The sequence below is a fragment of the Chinchilla lanigera genome, unplaced genomic scaffold, assembly GCF_000276665.1.
Source record: "Chinchilla lanigera isolate Chin_1 unplaced genomic scaffold, ChiLan1.0 scaffold00036, whole genome shotgun sequence".
Lineage (NCBI taxonomy): Eukaryota > Metazoa > Chordata > Mammalia > Rodentia > Chinchillidae > Chinchilla > Chinchilla lanigera.
In genome coordinates, this window is record NW_004955437.1 from 8,177,198 (window position 1) to 8,198,146 (window position 20,949).

The window sequence follows — 20,949 nt, forward strand, 5'->3', positions numbered from 1 at the left end:
CGCCCGCCCGGAGCTGAGGCCTCCCCGCCCCGCCCCGCGGCCGCGGGGTCGGAGGTCATCGGCAGCACCAACGAGACGCTGCGGGCGGGCAGACCCAAGCGGGGGCGGCCGGCGCTCAGCCTAGAAGGTCCCCTTGGAGGACTTTGCAGTCGGGCACAGGGAGCATGCGCAGACGCCAGAGGGCGCTCTCGGCCAGTGGCTGGGACTCCTGGCGAGGGGGTGGGGCGGGGCTCATCTGGGGGCGGGGCTCGTCTGGGGGCGGGGCCGAGAGGACACATGTGGGCGTTCGCAGAGCTGAAAGGAAACTCAAAGCTTAGGGGAGAGAGTCTGGAGGGACAGAGAGAAGAAGGCAGGACCAAGGTCCCAGGGGTGAGCTGAAGAGAAGGACCCCGGGGAGGGTCCACCCGGGCCTAGGGAAAAAAGGGACGAGCAACCTGAGGCGGATCTGTCCCGAACCCCACGGACAGAACTCAGGGCTGCCGGGACCCAGCGGAGTCCGCGTCCCCTGCCCTGGACCCGCAGCTGGACGGCGCCCAGAGGACCCGAGACCACGCCGCGTCCCCGCCGCCAGGTGCTCCCCGCGCAGTCCGGGAAGATGTGGGCACCGAGGACTATGCTGCCCTTGCCCGTCCCTCCTGCTCTCCCGGGAAACCTTCCGGCCCCTCAGTCTCCAGGCTCCGGGGCCACTGGGGGGAGGGGACGCGCCCCTGAGTTTGGGGTGGGGGGTTCAGCCGTCTGGCAGGGGGAAGGAAGTGGGGGAGCGGTTGGGCAGGTTAGTAGGCTGGAGGTGGAGTTAATTGAGGGGCTAGAGAGCTCATCCCAGACCTCCTCTGTGTGTCAGACAAACGACAGTTGACCTGGAGAGGGTGCCAGGCACCTTCAGGGGCTGCAGGTCACTTCTTCCTTGCTGCCTGGAGCAGGGACCGAGATGTTAGAAGAAGGGGCTGCTCCTGGCCCTGAGGGTGAACAGTCCACTCTGGCCACCTTCCACAGGAAACCTGACCTGGGGGACCGAGCAGGAAGGAAACAGGTGGGTGTGGGGCCAGGAAGGAGGAAGGGTGGTGAGGGTGCAGGCCTGGGAAGCTCCGGAATTGTTAGGGACCAAACCAGGGCTTGCCCGAGTGGGGCCAGAGGTTTGGTGATCGCCCACCTGTGCCAGCTGCTGCCAACTGGCCCAACTCTGAAGCCTCCTCCTAAAGTTTCCTGAAGCCTTCTGGTGTGATTTTGGGTGTGTTAATTAATCGGGTTCAACTGTAAAATGCGATAATGGAAACTATTTCATAGGGTTATTCAAGAATGGACCATGTTGTGTAAGATTCTAGAATAGTCTCTGGCACAGAGTATACAGAAGTTTGCTGTGATTAATTTTTCCCAAAGTGTGTGTCTCTCTGCCCAGAGCTTGGCTGTGTCCTGTCTGGTTTCTTCTGTCTTGCACTAGCCTGTGAGCTCCTGGAGTGCATAGCTCATCTCTGTCCTGCTCTGGCAGTCACTCACCTTCCCCAGGATACTGTGGTCCCACCAGGACTTGAGGGCAGGAAAACTTTAGAAACCAAGATTATCCTGTGGAATTGCACTACAGGGGCTGAGGACACAGCTCACAGCAGCATCCGCCTACCATGTGCAGGGTCCTGGGATTAATTCCCAGCACAGCAAAAGAGAGAGGAAAAAAGTGCTTCTTTTGACAGAAGCCAGAACCTTTCTGTCCTCAGGGAGCTTGTGGAATAGGGGAGGAGCTGAGAGAGATGGCAGAGAGCAACAAGAAAGAGCAGTCGTGAAATCTTGGGTTGTGAATGCCTCTGGGGAGCTCAGGGGAACCAGAACTGGTATGGGTCAGATAGGCTGCGAAGGCTCCTGGGGTGAGGGGCTCCCTAGCCAGCCCCAACCTGCAGAACTGGAAATGTGGCCTGCTATGGAGGGAGGGGTGAGGAGCAGCCTTGCTGGGACGGGTGTACAGGGGAATGGTGGCTTTCAGGGTGAAGGCTGGTGAGGTGAAGAAAGGTAGCCTCCTCAAAGTCTCACCAGAAAGGCAAAATGCCTTAGCCGTCTCTCCCTCTGGCCCGATCATGGAAGACCCCGGACTCTGAACTTCATGAACTGTAGCTAAGAGGCCCAGGCTTGACATCTGGCTCTGCCACTTACTGTTTGACCTTAGGTTTGCCATTTGTGCTCTTGGATCCTCAGTTTGGCCATCTGTAAAACAGGGACAGTGGCCCTTAAGTCCCCTGGCTGTTAGTAGGACTGAGGCAACACTGTAAAGCACTTAGCAGTGCCCAGCACACTGTGAGGCCCAGTGAATGGACGTGTTCCTACTGTTCCAGGGCAGACTTTGCCACCAGTGCTGGTGTTGAACTCTGGCTGGCCCGACCCAGAGGACAGTCCTATCTCCAGGGAGCTGGGGCCACCAGTCCACTCAGACAGTGACTCAGGCCAGCTGCCAGAGGAGGACCCCATGGATATATCTGCTCAGGTAGTAAGTGTACTGCCCTTCCTGAAACCACCGTGCCCTCTGTCCTGTGACCCGCCTCCCTTTCCCATCTGGGAAGTAGTTTGCCTTGTACCCACAAGTTCTTGTGGCCCTTTTCAGGACTTCCTGTCCCCACAACCCCCTCAAAACATGGGGCTTTGGCTTTTTTTGGCCAGGGAGGTGGTGACTGGGAATCGAACTCAGGACCTTGTGCTTGCCAGGCAGGTGCTTGTGCTACTGAGCTATATCCCTGGCAGGGCTCTGGCTTTAGACTCATTCATATGAATCCACTTTACCTCTCCTAAGGCGTCTTTGTTGTTAAAGCAAATGGAGGGGCTTTAGTTCCAGGAGAGAAGGGGGTGACTTCACATATATAGTTTGGGGGTTCCCTCCAGGTACACCACAAATGCAGAAGTCCACCTGCTGAACTTGAGCTCAGTGAGGCTCTGGGAAGGAACAGCAGAGGGGCTGAGAAGTTGCTCTAGATTGGAGGAGAGGGCAGCAATGAGAGAGGAAAGTGGAAGGGAAACCATAGCTCCTCTTCCCCTTCCGCCATCTCGTTTCAGGATCCTGCAGCTCCAAGCATGTACCCACCTCTCCCAGACAACGGCCTCTCCCCCAACTGGCCTGGGGTTTGGACCCTCCTGCAGCAGCTCCCTCCACAGGACAGCGATGTGCGCCTCCCTGTCCAGCTTCCTTCTGTCCCTCTTTACTTACAATGGGAAGGACCTTGGTCTGGGTCAGGTGACAAGGATTTTAAGGCCCAGCTCTGCCACTAGCTGGGGGACACCACCCTCAGGCCAGAGTTCTCACATCTACGTGATGGGCCCAGCAGCATCTGCTCTGCCTATCAAAGCTTACTTCTCGAGCCAATGAGAAATGGACATGGAAGGTCTGAAATCAATAATGGAATGGACAAATGTAGAGCATGGTTGCTTCATATTTATTGAGGCCCTGTGTGTCCCAGCCTAAAGGCGAACAGGGAGCATGAGAGATCATTAGAGAAAACACCTAGGCAGAAAGTGACAGGGTAGTGCTGTGGGCTATCGGGGCCTAGGGGTAGGGGGGGAGACTGAGGCAGGCTTTACTGCACCCCTCCGCTGTGTCTATGCTGTTTTCTCCTGAACTCCTACCACCTCTCCACCCAGCAGCTAAACCTTTCAGGATTTTCCAGCCATCCCTCTCTGCCTTGCCTGTGGGATTGTCCCCATCACAGCGGAGGCCTCTTTCTGCAGGAGCGCTACTGCCTGGCCCTTGGGGAGGAGGAGCTGGCCGAGCTTCGGCTCTTCTGTGCCCAGCGGAAGCAGAAGGCCCTGGGACAGGGGGTGGCCCATCTGGTACCTCCTGAACTTGAAGGACACATGTGTGAGAAGGTGTGTAGTCCCCTACCCCTTGTCCTCTCACTCCTGCCAAAGGGGCAGCTCCTGGGGCTCTGACGATTTGGCAAATATCAGGGACAAAGAGGGACCAAGTTTGGGAGTCTTGGTGGAGACCTCCGTGGCAATGGGCTTCCACTGTCCGGGAGAACAGGGTGGGGGTGTGAGGGAAGAAGCAGGGGTATGGTCAGGCTCAGACTATCCCCACCTCTGGCCCAGCAGTGCAGGCAGCAGCTGAAGCCAGGAGAAGTTGGAGTGTTCGCAGCCCCTGAGGGCGAGCAGCGCTGCTGGCACCGGCCTTGCTTTGCCTGCCAGGCCTGCGGCCAGGTCCTGATGCACCTCATCTACTTCTACCACGATGGGCGTCTCTACTGTGGCCGTCATCACGCCGAAATGCTGCGGCCTCGCTGCCCAGCTTGTGATCAGGTAGAGCCCCAAGAGGTAAGGCAGGGGGTCTGCCCAGGGGCCATTGCAGCAGCTGGCAGGCAACACCCACCTGAGCTCATCTCTCCCAGTAAGTGGGGAAGGAGGCATTAGGAACCATCTTGCTCCCTAGCTCCTGCCTTGAGCTCTGGGCATGTGGGACTTGCTGCTTTTATCTGTGCTGTCCCCCACCACAAGCAAAACCCCTCTCATTTTTTTGGTCGAGCTGGGGTTCTTGGACAGATGTTCACCTCAGAATGCCAGAAGCTCCTTGTGGTGCCTAAGCATGCTGGGAAGACCCTTAGGGTCTGCATGAGAGGTAGCGCGGAGCTCTGGGGCTAGGATTCAGGAGCAAGGCTCCGACTTCTGGCTGTACCTCCTAGCCCGGGGAACCTGGCTAAGCCAATCAGTCCTCCCTGGCTCCAAGAGCGATGGAGGTCAATGGGAACGTCTGTGGACGCGCTTCAGTGTGACCTGGTTGTGAAGCGAGGTTATCGGATGGATGAATACGGGAATGAATGAATGAACCGAAACACTCCCTGTCCCTCTCCCAGCTGATCTTCTCCCAGCGCTACACCGTGGCAGAGGGAAGGCACTGGCATGAGAACCACTTCTGCTGCCAGGACTGCGCCAGGCCCCTAGCCGGGGGCCGCTATGCCTTACCAGGGGGCAGCCCCTGCTGCCCCAGTTGTTTCGAGAGCCGCTACCCAGACGCAGGCTTGGGCCCACAGCGGGCACCGGAGGGGTGGGCGCCCCCAGGTAAGCAGAAGATGAGGATCACAGCATGGGGGGCGGCGGCTAGGGCAGGGATTGAGGGGCTTCTCCTGGTTAGGGGATCCCACCCCCGCACACCGCCCCCCACCGCGCCCATCTCTCCAGCATCTCTGACCTCCCCGCGAACCCCACACCCGCGCCTCCTGGGGGCCCGCAGCTCTCACCACGCTCCGAGGGCCTCCCGAGCCTATCCGGCTGTGCGGTCGGGCAGCGGCGCCAGACTCGCTCAAGGCGGGTGGGGACGCGGCGCCCGGGAGCAAGGGGGGCACGCACGGGGCCCGGGGACTGAAACTGGCGCTTCTGCCCCCGGCCAGGAACAGGGGCGCCCGGACCCGACCGCAGCGGAGGGAGCGCAGTGGCTCAAGTCCCCCGCGGCATCCCGGTCACCCCTAGAAGGCGAGGCCGCCGGGACCCCGGGGAGAGCGCCCCCTGCCCCACTTGCTCCTCGTCCTCGGATTCAGAACCCGAGGACTTCTTCCCAGGCCGGCGCCTTCTCCGGCCCCGGAAGATCCCGGAGGACAGCGACGCCTCGGGAAAACGCTGCTCCGTCTGCTAGCGGCGCGGCGCAGCCCGACGGCGGCGGGTGGCGGCGGAGGGGCACTCCAGACTAAACGCAATCGGGGCACCCTAGGGGAGGCGGCCAAGTGGCAAACGTCAGCGCCGCACGTCCTGTGACTTCTGGAGACTTCGGGGAGCCCCGTTCCCCGAAGCCGCGCTTCCCTGTGGGCTGGCCCACCCCCACAGGCTGCCTGCGCCGGAGCCAATGAAATGATTACTCGGCGTGGGTGACGGCTGGCGGCTGCGGAGCCGGAGGCGGACCAGAGGCAGGGCACGGGCAAGCCAGCCGCGCTCCTCCCCTCGCCGAGCTCGTGGGCGCGCAGGCGGGATTGGCCTTCTCTGCGGAGTCCCGCTCCGCCGGCAGCGGAAGTGCCGCACCGGAAGTGCGTCGTCTGGGCGCGCCACTGGGGGGCGTCGCGTGGAGCCTGCGAGGAGGTCGGAGGTGTTGGTATGGCTTCTAGCGGGGTCTCGGTTGGCGCTACCAGCGCGGCAAACGAAACCCCCGAAATTCCGGACAACGTGGGAGATTGGCTCCGGGGCGTCTACCGTTTTGCCACCGATAGGAATGACTTCCGGAGGTAACCGAGCCCGGGAGCCTGGTCCCCTGTCCCTCGCGGGGACCCCTCCCGTATCCCACTCCGTGGCGAGACTGGCGTCCCAGGGTGCGTGCCGTGCGTGTGTGGTGCCTGCAGAGTGGCCTCTTCCTGGGTTCCGGTGTGGTTAGCTGAGGTTTTTTTTTTTTTTTTTCCCTTTTGGTCTTTTTGAGACAAGGTCTCGCTATGCAGTTAAGGCTGGCCTCGAACTCACAACGATCCTCCTGCCTCAGCCTCTCGAGTGCTGGGATTACAGGCGTGCACCACCACGCCCGGCTTCTAGCTGAGGTTCTTGAACGGGAAAGTCCCCTGTGGCAAAGTCGGTGTGTCATGTGGCTTTATCTGTATAGAATGTCGCCCGAAGCAGGAGACCCGGGAGGAGGCGGCCCCAGCATAGACAGGCCTTTCAGCTCTGACCTTTTGATTCTGCCCTTATTAGCTGGAGAAGTTAACTCCAAATTCCCCTGTGGGTACTGGGTAACACGCCCAACTGCGACCATTTACGGTCGCCTCGGAAGTGATGATGGATGGTGATGGGAAGGAAGCCTTTTCCTACAGTTTTTTCATCACCCTTGCACGTGACTCGCTGACCAAGGGGTTAATGAAATACATTCTGTGCCCAGGAACTTGATCCTCAATTTGGGACTCTTCGCTGCAGGCGTTTGGCTGGCCAGGAACTTGAGTGACATTGATCTAATGGCACCTCAGCCAGGGGTGTAGCCAATAGGTAAGCACTTAACCACTTCTCTGCCTGTCTTAGGAGTTCGTGGGGCTGAGAGAAGCAATAATTTTGTCAACTGTTCCGCCAGAGGAAAGAGACTTGATGTAAAAACCCACGGCTCTCCTGTGTTTCTCGATGTTCAGGGGATTTGAATCTTTCAGCAACTGTGTGCCATTTCTAACGCCACCTGTTGTCATCTGATTGCAGACAAATGAAATTCCTACACTGTACCCAAACCTTCCAAAACCAGAACCTACAGTCTGTGACCAGAACAAGATATGCTTTGAAGGCAGCTGAAGTTGATTCACAGGGGCTCTTTCTCTTCCCTTCTTGAACTGCATTCTCTGCTTAGCAGCCGGCCTCAGCTAGACTGTTGCCTCTGATCTGTAAAGTTCTGTACATAGCCTGTTTCTGGAGGGGGCAGTCATTGCTGTGTCCTAAGGAGCACTCATGGCGCTTTAACAAGTATTTGAAATAAAGACTGTACACAAAGACAGCACTTCATTCTTTTAATAAGAAACTTCTGCTTACAAAACAAGGTGTAAAAAGTCAAGATTTACAAAAATCATAAAAACATGACTTATTTTTCACACTCGACAGACAGGAACAAGTGCCAACATGGATTGTAATGAGGTGGGTTGCCTCATTTTAAACAAACAAAAAAAAATAGACACTGGGACCACCCACACTACACTGACACTAACATAACAGGAAGCTTATTCTTGAGGAATGTCTACTGTTGACCGGTAAAGGGGGAGAAGCCATTTGGTGTTGCATAGCATTTGAGTGCACCAGGTGGGTTTTCCAGGCACCAGAGAGGCATTGTTGCTGGGAAAAAATGAGGCTTGGTGGCAGAAAGGGCCATGTAGGTGGAGCAAGCTAGAAGCAAGCATGGCAGTGGGCACTAAAGTGACACTGCTGAGGAAGCTGCTGCTTTCACGCGGAGAAGTGTTCTGACCCTACAGTCTATGGTCATGCCACCAGACGGGCATGGGGATCTTTGGAAATGAAATATTTCAAGAACTGGCATGGAAAGCTCACGTGGCCACAGAGATGTAAGTACAAAAGGTTCTTTGCAATAATTTTTCTTTAGTCAGTTTATTAGCATTTAGAAATATACTGCTTTTATGGGCCAGGTCTATGGATTGGTGTAGCATTGAGGACATGAATCTGAAAAGTGATGAGTGTAACTGGACCTCAGTGGCCTGTCACAGCTGACAGGTGTTGTCTGACAGTTTATTCACTAAAGGTAAACAGGACAGAACAGTCTTGATCCCTCTGGCATAAATCTGATTAGGAAAGCTGACTGAGTGCTGGGGGTGTCATTCAGTGGCAGTGTGTGCTCCGAGTGTTGGACTCCCAGTACAGGAGAAGGAACGAGTAAAGCTCTTTGAGAATGATTCTTTTTATATGTTAAAAAAAGCACCAGGATTTTTTCTTTTTTCTTTTTTTTCCTTTTTTTAGTTTTTTGAGACAAGGTTTTACTGTGTAGTTCAGGCTGGCGGTGAACTATGTGCTCCAGGTTGGCCTCAAACTCTCAGCCATCCTCCTATCTCGGCCTCCTGAGAGCTGGGATTACAGGGTTATGCCACCACACCCTGTTGTCTTTTGAATATCAAGATAGGTCCTGTCTGGTAAGAGTAACAAATTATGAGCTTTAGAGTCTATGTTCTGGGATCACAGATACTCTGCAAGTTTTGGCTTAACTGATTATTAAGATGAATAGTGCATGAGAACAAAGCTTAGGTTTGAAGCCATCATAGCCAAGTAGTGACGAAGAGAGATTTTTAAGCCATCACATAGATGCTAAACCCCATCTGGCTGGTATCAGGCCACTGCTAAGACCAAAAATTCCAGCACCTCCTGGTCCTCATAGGAATGAGTTATATCCTTAGTCTCCTACCCAGTGTCATAATTGTGTATGTGTCTTTTTTCTTTTTGAGACAGAGTCTTGCTATGCAGTTCAGGCTGGTGTTGAGCTCACTTTGTAGCCCAGGCTGGCCTCAGACTTATGGTGATTCTCCTGCCTCAGCCTCCCAAACAGTGAGATTACAAGCACGCACCGCCATGCCTAGTTTTCCACTCAGAATTTAATGTTTAGTGTCAAGTACTTGTATTTACTGTTGGTTAGTTTTTAAAGCCATAATGCTGGCTGGGCAAGGTTTCATTTAAACTGGCTTACTTCTTCAGAGTGATAACAATTTACTAAGTCAACCATATGTATAATTTCAAAATAAATTTTTAAAAAATTTTTATATATATATATATTTTTGAGACATTGTTTCACCCTACAGTCCAGGCAGGCCTCAGACTTGTGACCTTTCTCCTACCTCAGCCTCCTGAGTCATTGGAGGACAGCAGTTCTGTGAAGGAAAGTGCTGGCTTTCATCTTTGCCAATACAACATTTTTAAGGGAAGTCATTTTTTTTTAATTAATTAATTTATTTATTTATTTTTGAGACAGGGTCTTACTATGCAGTTCAGGCTGGCCTCAAACTCACAGTGATCCTCCTTCTGCCTCAGCCTTCCGAGTGCTGCGATTACGGACGCATGTGCCAGCATGCCCGGCTCTGGGAAGTCCATTTTAAATCCTGTCACACTTTTCAGTCCTACCTGGTTAACACAAAATCCTCCAAAAAATCTCTAGCTAGTTGGACTTCGTTTTGTTTTGTTTTGTCTTTTTGAGACACGGTTTCGCTATGCAGTTCAGGCTGGCCTTGAGCTCACTTTGTAGCCTAGGCTGGTCTCAAACTCAGAATGATCCTCCTGCCTCAGCCTCTCAAGTGCTGGGATTACACGTGTGCTACCACACCTGGCTTGGACTTTATTTTTTTACTTGCTGGTGTGTATGTTGTGTTTGTAATGCCGGGCACTGGACAAGGGCTTCACATATGCTAAGCAAGCACTCTAGCTCAGTGGATTTTTTTTTTTTTTGGTTTGTTTTAGACAGGGTCTTGCTATGCAGTTCAGGCTGGCCGTGAGGTCACTTTGTAGCCCAGGCTGGCCCCGAACTCGAAACGATCCTCCTGCCTCAACCTCCCACATGCTGGGATTACAGGCGTGCGCCACCACGCCCAGCAGCTCACTGGATTTTAAATGAAACACCAGTTTAAGTATGGAAAGAGCCCACACTGACAGCTCACTTCAATGCTGCAGGAGCTATGATGCAATTAGAATGATTGTAGGTTGAAAGAGTACATAAAGGTTAAAGCCACAGCCCTAGACCAAGGAATGGTTATTAAACGTGTAAGATACAAACTAACCTCACAGTCTTAATTAGAAGGCGCTTTCTTAATGCTGATTTACTGGGTAAAAATTAAGTGGCAATGAGTTTTACCCCAGAGACAGAATTCTCTGCTTAACGTGTCCAGTAACCAGGCTGAGGGGCCCAGTTATCAAGTGTGCTTAGAAAAGTGAACTTTGGTGAAGTCTCATGAGCTCAGTGGAAACCTTGTTTGGATGGATAAAAGAACAGGCCTTAAGGCCTTCTGCAGCCACTCTGACCAGCCCAGTCAGCGCCTGCCCTGGGACAGGGCACACAGAGTGGCCAGGGGCTTCTCTTTTCTGTCAGTCCTTTTGCATATTACATAATGCACGGGCTTGCCTTACAATAGGAAGGTTCACACAGGGGGGTTGTTTCCACACCGCTTCCTGGTATCTTGTGCAAAAGAACTTAGAACCGATGAAGGGACCACATCAGGAGGGACCACTTTGTTTGACTTCTACTGTAAGCTGCCCAGTATCAGTCGTTTTGATAAAACTAAAAGGCCTTTTTGGTCATTTGTGCTCTCCAACTGGCAGGAAAAGCAACCCTTCCACTCCTAAGCTATAACCCTGGACAGGGACACAGTACACATTAGGAAGGGGCAGCCTTCCAGCCTGATGTGACAAGGCCAGCGTTAACGCTTGGAACATACAGGGGAGAGGAACAGCAGCAGGGCACACAGTCTGCCTTGAAAGACAGCTATTTGATGAGTAATCACAAATAGACAATTTGGACACTACACTAACATTTCAGAACTTGCTGGTAAGAATAATTTGCACTCACACGAGATACAAAATGCTTTAAAAAGTCTGATACTAAATGTCCTTTAAACACTACATAGACCCATTTGCAACTTGAAATGACAAAGAATCCTTTCCCTTAATCTTTCCAATTCATGCAAACCATAATTGAGTACAAGGCACCAAATTTTATGAATTGTATAAAATTAGTTCACAAAGCTTTATCAATAAAACGAACTCCCTTTCTCCCTCCTTGGCTGCCCCCCACCCCTCCCTAGCCCCCCACCCCCAACCAAGTTTTCCTTCCACACTACTGTCACCTCTCTTGGGCTCATGCTAGGGGACACCCCACTGCCAGCCAGGCCACCACACGGGTCCTTCCTTTGTACTTGGATGGAGCTACAAGCACGGCCAGAGCAGGGAACTGATACAATCATTGACTCTAGAAGCCTCACAGTTAAAAACAAAAATAAACTCTGCTCTTGAGTCCATAGGACACATTAACACTTGTACAGTTTCTCCTTTTATTCGTGACATTTGAAGAGATGTCTGGAAATTCTTTACAGTGTGGCACTGCCCTTGCCCCAGCCCGGGAGGGGCTGGACCAAGAGCCACACTGCCACCACCGAGGGCGTACCTAAGTTTTCACGCTGGCACGGGTGCTGCTGTCAGGCAAGCACTACTCTGAGGGTCGGGCTGGACTGAGGTAAGAAATTGCTGAGGACCAGGGTGCATTCATCTCAGCTCGCTAGGGCAGCAAGTAAACACACCAGCCAATGGGCAAGGGTTCCTGAAGCGGGACTTTCATTACACGCCTGGGAGAGAAGCAGGCCCCTGAAGATTCAGCAGATCTTGGGCTTCATTTGGCAGCAGCTAATCAACTTGTACCTGTTCTGGTTTTTATTCTCTTTAGAATGTTTTAATATAAGATGCAACTGAGACATGCATCTACTTCCAATGTGTAAATAAAGGCAATGGGACATTTCCCTCACAAAGGCCACTGGCTCAAGCAGCGGTCAACTTTTCTGTTACAAAAATCTCCCTAAGTGCTCACTTAATAGCAACATCCAGTGCTGCTGCTTCTGGTACCTGAGGGCAGGCTGCAGGGGCCACCCACAAGGGTGTAGTCAGGGGACTCAGATATTCGTTTCTGTTCCAACTCGCTGTAAGTGGTTTTATCAGTTTCATACAGGGGTGCTCTGCTGTATTAAGCACTTACTTTACAAAATCCTTAACCTGCTTAATAATCCCTATAGTATTTGGTATAAAACTATTTTTAAAAATTAAATTTGAAGATATTTAATTACTGTTTTTATGATAATAAGTATTTCCCCCTGGGCAGGTGCAGGGGTGAGGCAGGTGCTCTATTAATTCTTCTCTATCTTGGAGGTTCTCGTTCTAGAATTATAAACAGGATTCACGATGAGGCACGATTTGCAGTTTCCTTTCCACTCTCCCTTATGTTCATGGGCTCTCCTAGCACGAGTCATCGCCAGCCAAAGCAACCTAGAAACGCGGTGGGAGTGCAGGGCAGCAGCTGTGACACTTTAAAACAGTGTCCAGGAGAGGGCGACCCTAAGCAGCACTTACACAAAGAAGGCTGCAGCAGACAATATAAACCCAGCAGCATAAAAATGCCATACGCTATCGCTTCCAAATAAAAGCTGATATTACAGAAACCTCACAGTGTTGGAGAAAGCAAGTTTAATTTAAAACACAGTCACTCCTTCCCTATCAGGGTGAGCCATTTTCTGTCTGAATTTCCTCCATGCCTCAGTGCTGTCTGGCAGGTCCCATGGCAGTTCATCGCAAAAGAGGTCAACAGCAAATGCTACGATCTGTTAGGGAAATGCGGCTCGTTAGCACTGCTGAAGCTGTAACCCTTGTCCACTAGCCTCACTTCCCCACTTCCCAGCCCTCCCGAGCTCCCTTTTATACCTGTCTCCTTTACACCTGCCTCCATCTGAATTCAGACATTAAGGTGATACATCTTTCCAAAGGCAGCCGGCTTGCTGCAGTGCACTGCAGTGACTGGGGCCGGCCTCACCATGCCCAGCGAAGCTGAGTGACAGGAGGCTGGAGCCTGACGGCAAGGAAGGTTTTGTCTAGGCAACCTCACTCCATTCAGGATGGACCCGATTTAAAAAGGAAAGTATTTTCCTGGCACCGGAGTACAGGGTGGACACTCTTCCTTCTTTTCTGAGGGCACTGAGGACAGGTGGGCACAGCACAGTAGGGAGGAGGAACTTTGGGGAGAAAATAAGCCAGGGCCATCAGCAATAAGGTAGACACCTATGGGTAGATTCCTAAGCAATTTCCACATCCCCAGGAAGCAAAAGCTCCCAAATCTTATAGCACCAGTGTTCTTGCTTTCAAGTGCAAGCAGGAAATGCTGGGCTGGAGAAGCCACACGCACACACAAGGTAGGAACAGGCATAGGTGGGAGGGGCTCGCCCACCCTCTGCACCCTCCAAAATCCTCAGACTGCCAACCTCCAGGCAGGTGTAAACGGGACCTTTAGCATGCCCTAGACCTGAGCCAGGGACCTGCTGCACAGCTGAGATAGCCACTAGTGACTTTTAGCTCAGCGTGCAATACAGAACACACTCTAGCCCTTCAATTCCTCCTATGAACTGTCACAAGTGTGGAGCAATCGATGGCAGCAGCAGGCAGGCAGGGTATGACACACAAAAACCCTCGCTCTGCACCTCTCCTTCCCCTAGGCTGCTAGCCCCAAGAGAATTACCCTGCAAGTTCTCAACCCTTGAAGGATACTTCTTTTGTGGGAACAAACCCTTAAACTTCGCCTCCCACCTTGAAACCGACCCCCTCCAGCACCCTGCCTTCCAGGCCCCACCTCAAGGGCGCTCTTCCTGCACTGCAGGCAAGGCCTGAGTAGCAGGGGATGCAGAATGAAGAGAAGCCCTGCCGTCTTCCCAGCTGGACGGTCAACTTACCCCTCTTTTCTCCACCCGGGTCCCTCTCTATTCAGAAGCAACTGATAAAACGCTCTTCATAGAAGTCACTCCTTTTGTTTCACAAAAGGAGGACACTTCCAAATGCATTAAAAAAAAAGTGACTACAAATATTCTGGCAGGACACGAGTCACTTGGCACCTTCTACTCTAGACCCAGTGTGGCAAACCTAGCAATCTGTTCCTGCAGTAACCCTTCCGTCCTACGCAAGGACAGATGAACGGACACCAACAGATGGACAACCAGCCAGTCTGTGATGCTGCCTTGGCTCAGGGGAGGCTCTGAGGTCGGCCTTCGTCCTTGTTGCTGGGCTGCACCTGAGCTCGGAGTTGGGTTTCTGAGATTCTTGAATTGCCCTGCACTGTTCTTTGAGTGTAAAAAAGTATGTAGGCCTGGGTTTTGCACACCTCCTCGACACTGCATACATTCAGCTTTGAGTCATTGCAGTGGACCCAAAAACCTAGGAGACCAAAGGAGAGAAAGAGAAAATGACTACCCAATGCACACTTCCAGTGAGATACAGAACCAGGAGTGCAGAAAGGCCCAGAGGCCCCTTTGATTCCTGGTTGCAAGGGAAGGGACAGGTGAATGGAACCAAGCCTCCCTGCAACCACAGGCTGTAACCCCACCACACCCAACACCAACACTGATGGGCTAACTTCTGTCTCATTTTACTCAGGCTCTTCCACTGTCCATTAGAGCCTTCTGCAGAGCCAGTCAGGATATTGGGCACTGAGCAGTGGGACAGGAGGAAAGGAGTAGAAACAGAAGGGAAGGATACAGGAAACGTTCTAAGATGAGAGTCTGTTCACAGCTGAGGGGCTCAAGGTGGGGCGCTGCTGAAACCACATCTGCTGCCCACCTGACACAGGGCAGTAGCAGGAGGGTCCACCTGGGGACCCTTGCATCTCCACACTTCCCTGGGTACAGGAGGCAGTGAGGACGCAGGAAGTGCCCAGCCATGTCCCCAGCTTTATTATGAGTTAGGCTGGTGAGAGTCACAGCATAGCTGCATGAGGTTACACAGGTCCCACTGTTTGTGCACAACCAAGAAGGAAGCCGGGGTCTAGCATTACCAGAGCAACCATGACAATACTGCCAATAACCAGCACTATGGGTAACACTGTAATAACCCCACGCCGGCCAAGCAAGCACAATGTGCTCCGCACTGCCCCAAGCACTTCTACATGTGTCAGTTCCTTTGAGTCCTTAGAACAAGCTCATGTTAGTAGGTGGCACAGATAGAAAATATGAAGCCAACTTTCATAATTCTTTCCACCTGGCTTTACTGTATGTAATTTCCCCCCAAGTGGCCCCTGGGATGGAAATAAGATGAAAGCCATAAAATGTGGACAGACCAACCCTCTTCCGTGTCCCCAGCCCACAGAGCAAAGCGCACGCACCTCCCTCTGTGTTGTAGCAATAGGCTGTGTAGTGTCCTGAGCCAAACCCTTTCCCGTGATGCATGACCACTGCGGAGAGATCATAGGCAAAGGTCTCTTTGTCAAGAGAGGAGAGCATGTCCCTGCAGCAGTAAGGTTCCATGGTTAATACCTGCTCAAAGGCGACATGGACCCCAATCTTCTCGCGGTGATTACGGCCAGACCACCTAGAACATGGGCACAAACTTCTTACTAAAGAAAACTGGCACGCGCAGTCATAGGAGAGTGAGGCACAATGGAGAGCTGGTGGTTTTGCTTTCCCATCAAAACCTGGTAGTTATCAATGTCCACACAGATTTGGTGTGACTCTGAACTTAGAAACGACTTAACAAGCAACTTAGGCACCAGTCTTTTCAGAGCTTGCTGCCTGCCCTTTTTCCCACATTATTTTATACTTCATCCTGAAGAAGGATCCACATGAGCCCAATCAAGGCTGGAGGCTTTGCGAGCAGACAGTAGTGCAGGCCAGACAAGGAGATGGCCACAGTGTAGAAGGCAGCTTGCTTTGCTGGGCGGGAACCACTCACTCTCTCAGGGGAATGGGCTCCTCCCAGCACAGAGGACAACACCTGCCCTCTCCAAGCCTTTGAGACGACCACCCCACAGCTCACAGCCCAGGGACTCCCAGCACATGCTCACCTGAATCTCTTAAGGTGCAGCCGGAGGACCTGAGGTAGTGTGTAGATCATTAACTGCTTTCTAGCTTCGCTCAGAACAAGGGGTTTGGGGTTGGATTTTCGCCGCTTGCCTATATGGTTTGGAAGGCATAAGACAGAGGTTGTGAGGAGTCTCATTCTTTCCCCACGATGGCAGACAACGACCTGCCGCTCTATGCATCCCCTCATGTCTCAGGACTTGAACCTCTATGTTACCGGAGGCAGCAATGTGGCCCAGCTTCACAGGCCTGCATGGTGTGGCTCTGGAGTTCTGGCTAGGATGAAAGGGATAACTGTGTGACTCTTGGGGTGGCGGCTGAAAGAGAGAGCTGACTCAGGGATAGAACCGATAGTCACTGCAACAGTGTGACAGAGTTGACTATACCGAGGCTGTACGCTTTTCTACACTGATAACTGAAATCGTGATGCACTGCAACTTTAAAAGGCTTTCTGTTTTCACTAGATAGCTCTAACTCCATTTCCTGCTCACAGCAGGTTTTGTGCTAAATAAGTTATTCAAAACTCTGAACCTCAGTTTCCTCATTAGTAGAATGGGGAATAATGCATGTATTCAAGGCTTAGGCAAAAGATCAAAAGGATAAGATTACCAAAGGACAGAATATTTAAACAGATTTTTTTCGGCATGATTTGAGCATGGCGTATACCAATTAAAAAATAAACTTTATTGGTTCTGTGATTTTATGCCACACCTAGTTTTGAAACACAGCTCTTGGACAGAAGCACAGTACCAGCCATCAGGGCAAGGCTTAGAGGCCGGCGAAGGTCATCCAGCCCAACACAGAACCGGTACTCTGGCTCATAGTTTGTTTCAAAAGCTACTGAATTGTGGAGGAAACACATTTCTGAAAGCACATCAGCAATGAAAATAAAGTCCTCTTAATCTCCACTAGAAGCCTTCTGTAAAGTGTTTACTGAGACTATAGAGGCAAGGAATGCAAACGGAAAATGAGGGGCCGGCTAACTGTCTCCGAGCTGTTGCCGTCCTGGTCTCAGCGGAGGGAGAGCCTTCCATCTGATTCCAAAGCTGGTGGCAGCGCGCAGGGAAGGTGGCAAAGCACTGCGCAGGGACAGCTCACAGCTTTCTGTGACAATAAACTGTGGAGGCGTAACCCCTCATGATGGACAGTGTGAAGCTGAGCGTGCCCCGTGGCAGTTTCCACCAGGACCTGCAGTCATGACATGTGGGGCAGGGGCAGAAGGAGCATTCAGAATGGAGGCTGGCCCTATTTCCATTCCTGTTTCCAGACTTTTGAAAATTACTGCAGCTCTGCTTGGCAAGCTGGCAGTGACTGCCACTCTCAGCAGAGGGAGTATGTGAGCTAAAGACAGAGTAGAATCTGGCTTTGTTTCCCTAAAATGAAATTCACAAAGAAAAAGAAATTACTGATTCAAGTGAGATTGATCAGTTCTGTGTCCACGTGATGAAGATGGCCACACAGAGAGGTAGAACACTTGCAATTCTGAAGCCTCAGATCAATGCATCCCATCCTCTCACCTCAGCTTTCCTTCCCTGCCACCATGTGCACCTGCCCAGAGAAATCCTGATAAACTGGCACATCTGGCAGCCAGAAAAACAATTCTTTCAAAACAAATTAAGGTATTGCTTGTCTCCTCCACCATATCCAGAATGGTAGCATTAAAGTTGTTAATGTTCTTTTGTTCCTTACAAGTACAAAGCTTTATGGGCCACCACTTAAAAAATAAAAAACAACCAAAAAATAAAAAATACAACTGCTCTATAGATAGTGCTCTAATAAAACAATTTAACTTACCTGCCTCTGTATGGCAAAATGGAACAGGACAGGTGGGTTCAAAATTAGCCAAGCACAATATTTCAAATTTGAAAATGGCAAAATGAAAAAAAAAGAAAAGAAAATGGTAAAATGCTATCAAGTATGATTTTTTTACTTTTGCACTAATTCTTCGTAGAGCAGAACAGGTTTTTCACAATTTATCATTTTAAAAGACCATGTCCCAGGCTAGGGATGCAGCTCAGTGGTAGAGCACTTGCCTAGGGTGTGTGAGTCCCTGGGTTCAATCCTCAGTACAACAACAACAACAACAACAATAACGTTTTCAAAACTTACAGTCTCAACTATTATGTGCCTCGAATTGATTTCTAGGTCTCTGCACAATCCATTAGTTATGTACTTTTAGTTTGTAAACCCTCATGAGCTTCCCTATATTTGCTCTACATTTCCTATACACCTGCTGAGTTGGCAGAAGCATAATCTGTCAGTGTGGCAAGACATAAGATGCCATATCATCAAGTGGAGAAAGCCCCAATATGGAATGAAGGCAGTGATAAAGAGATTCTTATGATGTCTCTGAAATGTGAACCTTTCAAGCATATGAAGAAACAAATGCTGAAAATAGGAAGTTGCCATTGGGCATTGTTAGACCTTCTGTGTTGGTCTTTAGCATCACTGTACTGATCTTTAGCATCGTTTCTGACAGATTTAAACCTACCAATTCGGTACAAAAATAGTGCTGTTCCAATACCACAGCTCTCAAAGAGGCTATGTCACCTGAATTCAGATTACAAAAGAACTGCTACATTCTACCAGGACATTCATGAATTTAATCAGGATCCCTGTAGCACTCTGAAGCTAAGCACTAACATCCCCAGAGCCCCTCTTTCGGGATCCACTTCCAAATAAATCAAGATGACAACTAATGCCAACTGTGAGGAATAAATGGAGGCACACCTTCTAGGCTTTTATTTTTAATACAAAAAGTCCATATTACTTATTCTCAGAAAACATAAGGGGATGTTTAAACAATGGATTATGATCATTCACTATTATCAGTGTTACTTTTGACCAAAGGGGCAAAAGAAGTACCTTAAACTGCTATTCGCATTGTACCCTCCCAAATCCTCCACAGAGCACTCACTGTTACACTGGTCGCAAGCGTAGATTCTCCCTTCCAGGGCCTCCGTCTCAGTGAACTTGGCCAGCATCTCAGTAAGCAGGCACTCTGTCTGATTCAAAGGGACAAATCCCTTCTCTATGCAGTGATAGCGCTCAGGGAATTCCAGGGACAGATCCCAAAAGGGCTCAATGGTATTGGATTTGTAATTGCATGATATACATGTGACCTACAAGGAAAAGATTATAGATTATATGATTTTTATGGTTCTGTTATACATTTCTACTTGTTTTGTACAGCAAGATAACTACCAAGACCAAATATAAATTTTCAAAAAATAAAATATAATATTAAAAAATAAACAGAACTTTAATGAAAAGAACTAGAACAGATGACATCTGGTATACATTTCTAACTACTACGTGGTACACAGCTGAACTATGTGTTACACTAGTGTTACCCAGCTCAACTCCAGAGCAGAGACTCCCCCTGGCACTGTCTTGCTCGGCTCCCACAGCAGCTCTTCCCACCCAGCACACAGGCTGCAGGCAACTGTGGAGGCGTCCAAGCTGTCAGTCTAGACGCAGAATTTGTAGCTGTTGTCTGCATCTCGCACCCTCGTATTTCCCCTTTTGACTTTGGTTCTTCTGTGCAGTCAACTTGCATCTCTTTTGCCCTGTTCCTTGCTCCACCCCTACCCAATGTCTGTCCACACAGTTTGACAGTAATGACCAGATATTCTCTCCCACTTTACCCTCCCAGATGCATTTCACATGCTTTTAGAAAGCCCCAGTGAACTCTTTTCCCATCTCACTCAATAGTCATTCAAACCTCTGAATCGAAGACACAAAACCACAATAACTCAGTGCAGAAGTTTTGCCTGAATCTCCTAAATCCCAATTTATGCAGATTCTTACTGTATGTTCTCACAAGGCCTCATCTATGCACCTTCGCTTAGGTCCCTATATGGCTAAAGACCCGGGAAATAAAAGGCAATGAGGAACAGGGAAGAGGCCTGCCGAGGTCTTCAGCATGCTCTCAGCCATCTCTCCTCTTGAGGGATAAAGAAGCAAGAATGCTCTTTCAAACTACCATGGAACCAGGGTTAGGGGCAGACCCTATTCAGTTTCCCACAAGTGCTCACAGAATGGAAGGGCAGCCATGCGTACTTCATGATAACAAAGCGCACACTGGGTTACCCAGGTCTTCACTGACAGTAATCTGACCAGAAAGAGCGGCCAAGCTCTCCAATAAGGCTAGCACTGCAACACGATGACAGGCACGACGGCCGCCTTCAATTCTGGCTAACCTAGCTGGCCCTGGGTGGCACACACCTACCTGGCTGAGCAGCTGCCCGTGGAAGATGGTGTTCACCACCTTTAAGACCTGCTTGGTGAGCTTCCTCTGGGAGAAGGGAATGAGGATCCGGCGCGTAGAACCCTCGGCCTCGAGCTCCTGCTGCACCTTGTGTAGCAGCTCGCACAGAAACTCCTGCGCGTCCTGCTGGTCGTAGCCTCGGAAGGCAGGGATGAGGCTCCACACGGAATGCAGCATGGCAAAGGGCGACACCAGGGCCCAACGACCGGACCACATGACTCGGAAGAGTGTGTGCAGCTCATGGCAAAGCGAGATGTGCTTGGAGCTGGGCTCCTTGTTCTGGATGAGCTCCAGGCTCCTGCTGAGAGAGGCCCCACCGTTCCAGCAGAGGTTGTGGCGCCCGCAAGCCTGGGCTCGGTCGCTCCTGACCTGCGGCTCCGGGGCTGAGAGCCGGGCCTTGCGGTGCGCGGCGTGGGCGAACAAGTGCTCGGTGGTGCAGGGGTCGAGGTTCAGGAAGCACTCGCGGAACTTGCGGAGGTGGCTGAGCACCTGCAGGATGGAGTTCATGTAGCAGGTATTGCCCAGGTTCCGCAGGCCAGTGACGCCCGGGGCCACGGCGGGCTGGCGACGCAACTTGAGCGCGGGAGGCGCGGGCGCGGGTACGGTGGGGCGCGGCGTGTGCAGCAGCAGGCGTGCACTTTTGCGCGGGGGCGCGCTCGCCAGCTCCTCCAGCAGCCGCCGCTTTTCCTCCCG

The 20,949-nt window shown here is 51.3% G+C and overlaps 4 protein-coding genes across 15 annotated transcripts in view; 2 read left to right on the plus strand and 2 right to left on the minus strand.

Moving 5' to 3' along the window:
• Window positions 1–5,354, minus strand: part of Frs3 (fibroblast growth factor receptor substrate 3) — a 15,828-nt gene extending 10,474 nt beyond the window's left edge. The window contains exon 1 of the mRNA XM_005389701.2: window positions 5,202–5,354. The gene's annotated coding sequence lies outside the window, so the exon portion shown is untranslated. The remainder of the gene's footprint in view (window positions 1–5,201) is intronic.
• Window positions 254–5,795, plus strand: Prickle4 (prickle homolog 4). Of its 12 annotated transcripts, none has more exons than XM_013517057.1 (9): window positions 254–369; window positions 468–571; window positions 994–1,030; window positions 2,324–2,470; window positions 3,031–3,138; window positions 3,700–3,837; window positions 4,063–4,266; window positions 4,818–5,022; window positions 5,352–5,795. In XM_013517057.1, exons 1-9 carry the CDS (start codon window positions 277–279, stop codon window positions 5,591–5,593), a joined length of 1,278 nt encoding a protein of 425 aa, XP_013372511.1. In that variant the 5' UTR covers window positions 254–276; the 3' UTR covers window positions 5,594–5,795. The 12 variants fall into 12 exon arrangements, with proteins under 12 accessions (XP_013372511.1, XP_005389755.1, XP_013372512.1 ...); XM_005389698.2 differs by having other exon boundaries at window positions 2,324–2,467; XM_013517058.1 differs by lacking the exon at window positions 3,031–3,138 and having other exon boundaries at window positions 2,324–2,467.
• Window positions 5,796–6,021: 226 nt separating this feature from the next.
• On the plus strand, window positions 6,022–7,405 carry Tomm6 (translocase of outer mitochondrial membrane 6 homolog (yeast)). Its single transcript, XM_005389697.2, has 3 exons — window positions 6,022–6,173; window positions 6,812–6,915; window positions 7,117–7,405. The coding sequence occupies exons 1-2, from the start codon at window positions 6,046–6,048 to the stop codon at window positions 6,906–6,908; spliced, it is 225 nt and encodes a 74-aa protein (XP_005389754.1). The 5' UTR covers window positions 6,022–6,045; the 3' UTR covers window positions 6,909–6,915; window positions 7,117–7,405.
• Window positions 7,406–9,920: 2,515 nt separating this feature from the next.
• Window positions 9,921–20,949, minus strand: part of Usp49 (ubiquitin specific peptidase 49) — a gene marked incomplete in the record, with an annotated part of 50,793 nt that continues 39,764 nt past the window's right edge. The window contains 6 exon segments of the mRNA XM_013516779.1: window positions 9,921–12,752; window positions 14,297–14,349; window positions 15,293–15,498; window positions 15,971–16,079; window positions 18,904–19,108; window positions 20,218–20,949. Of these exon segments, the coding sequence (XP_013372233.1) occupies window positions 12,624–12,752; window positions 14,297–14,349; window positions 15,293–15,498; window positions 15,971–16,079; window positions 18,904–19,108; window positions 20,218–20,949 (1,434 nt within the window).

Coding starts and splice junctions, on each gene's coding strand:
- Prickle4 (XM_013517057.1), top strand. CDS start 277: ATGTGGGCGTTCGCAGAGCTGAAAGGAAACTCAAAGCTTAGGGGAGAG. Junction 3,139..3,699: donor TCCCTCCACAGGACAGCGAT/GTGCGCCTCCCT, acceptor CTCTTTCTGCAG/GAGCGCTACTGCCTGGCCCT. Junction 5,023..5,351: donor GGAGGGGTGGGCGCCCCCAG/GTAAGCAGAAGA, acceptor GCCCCCGGCCAG/GAACAGGGGCGCCCGGACCC.
- Tomm6 (XM_005389697.2), top strand. CDS start 6,046: ATGGCTTCTAGCGGGGTCTCGGTTGGCGCTACCAGCGCGGCAAACGAA. Junction 6,174..6,811: donor GATAGGAATGACTTCCGGAG/GTAACCGAGCCC, acceptor TTCTGTGCCCAG/GAACTTGATCCTCAATTTGG.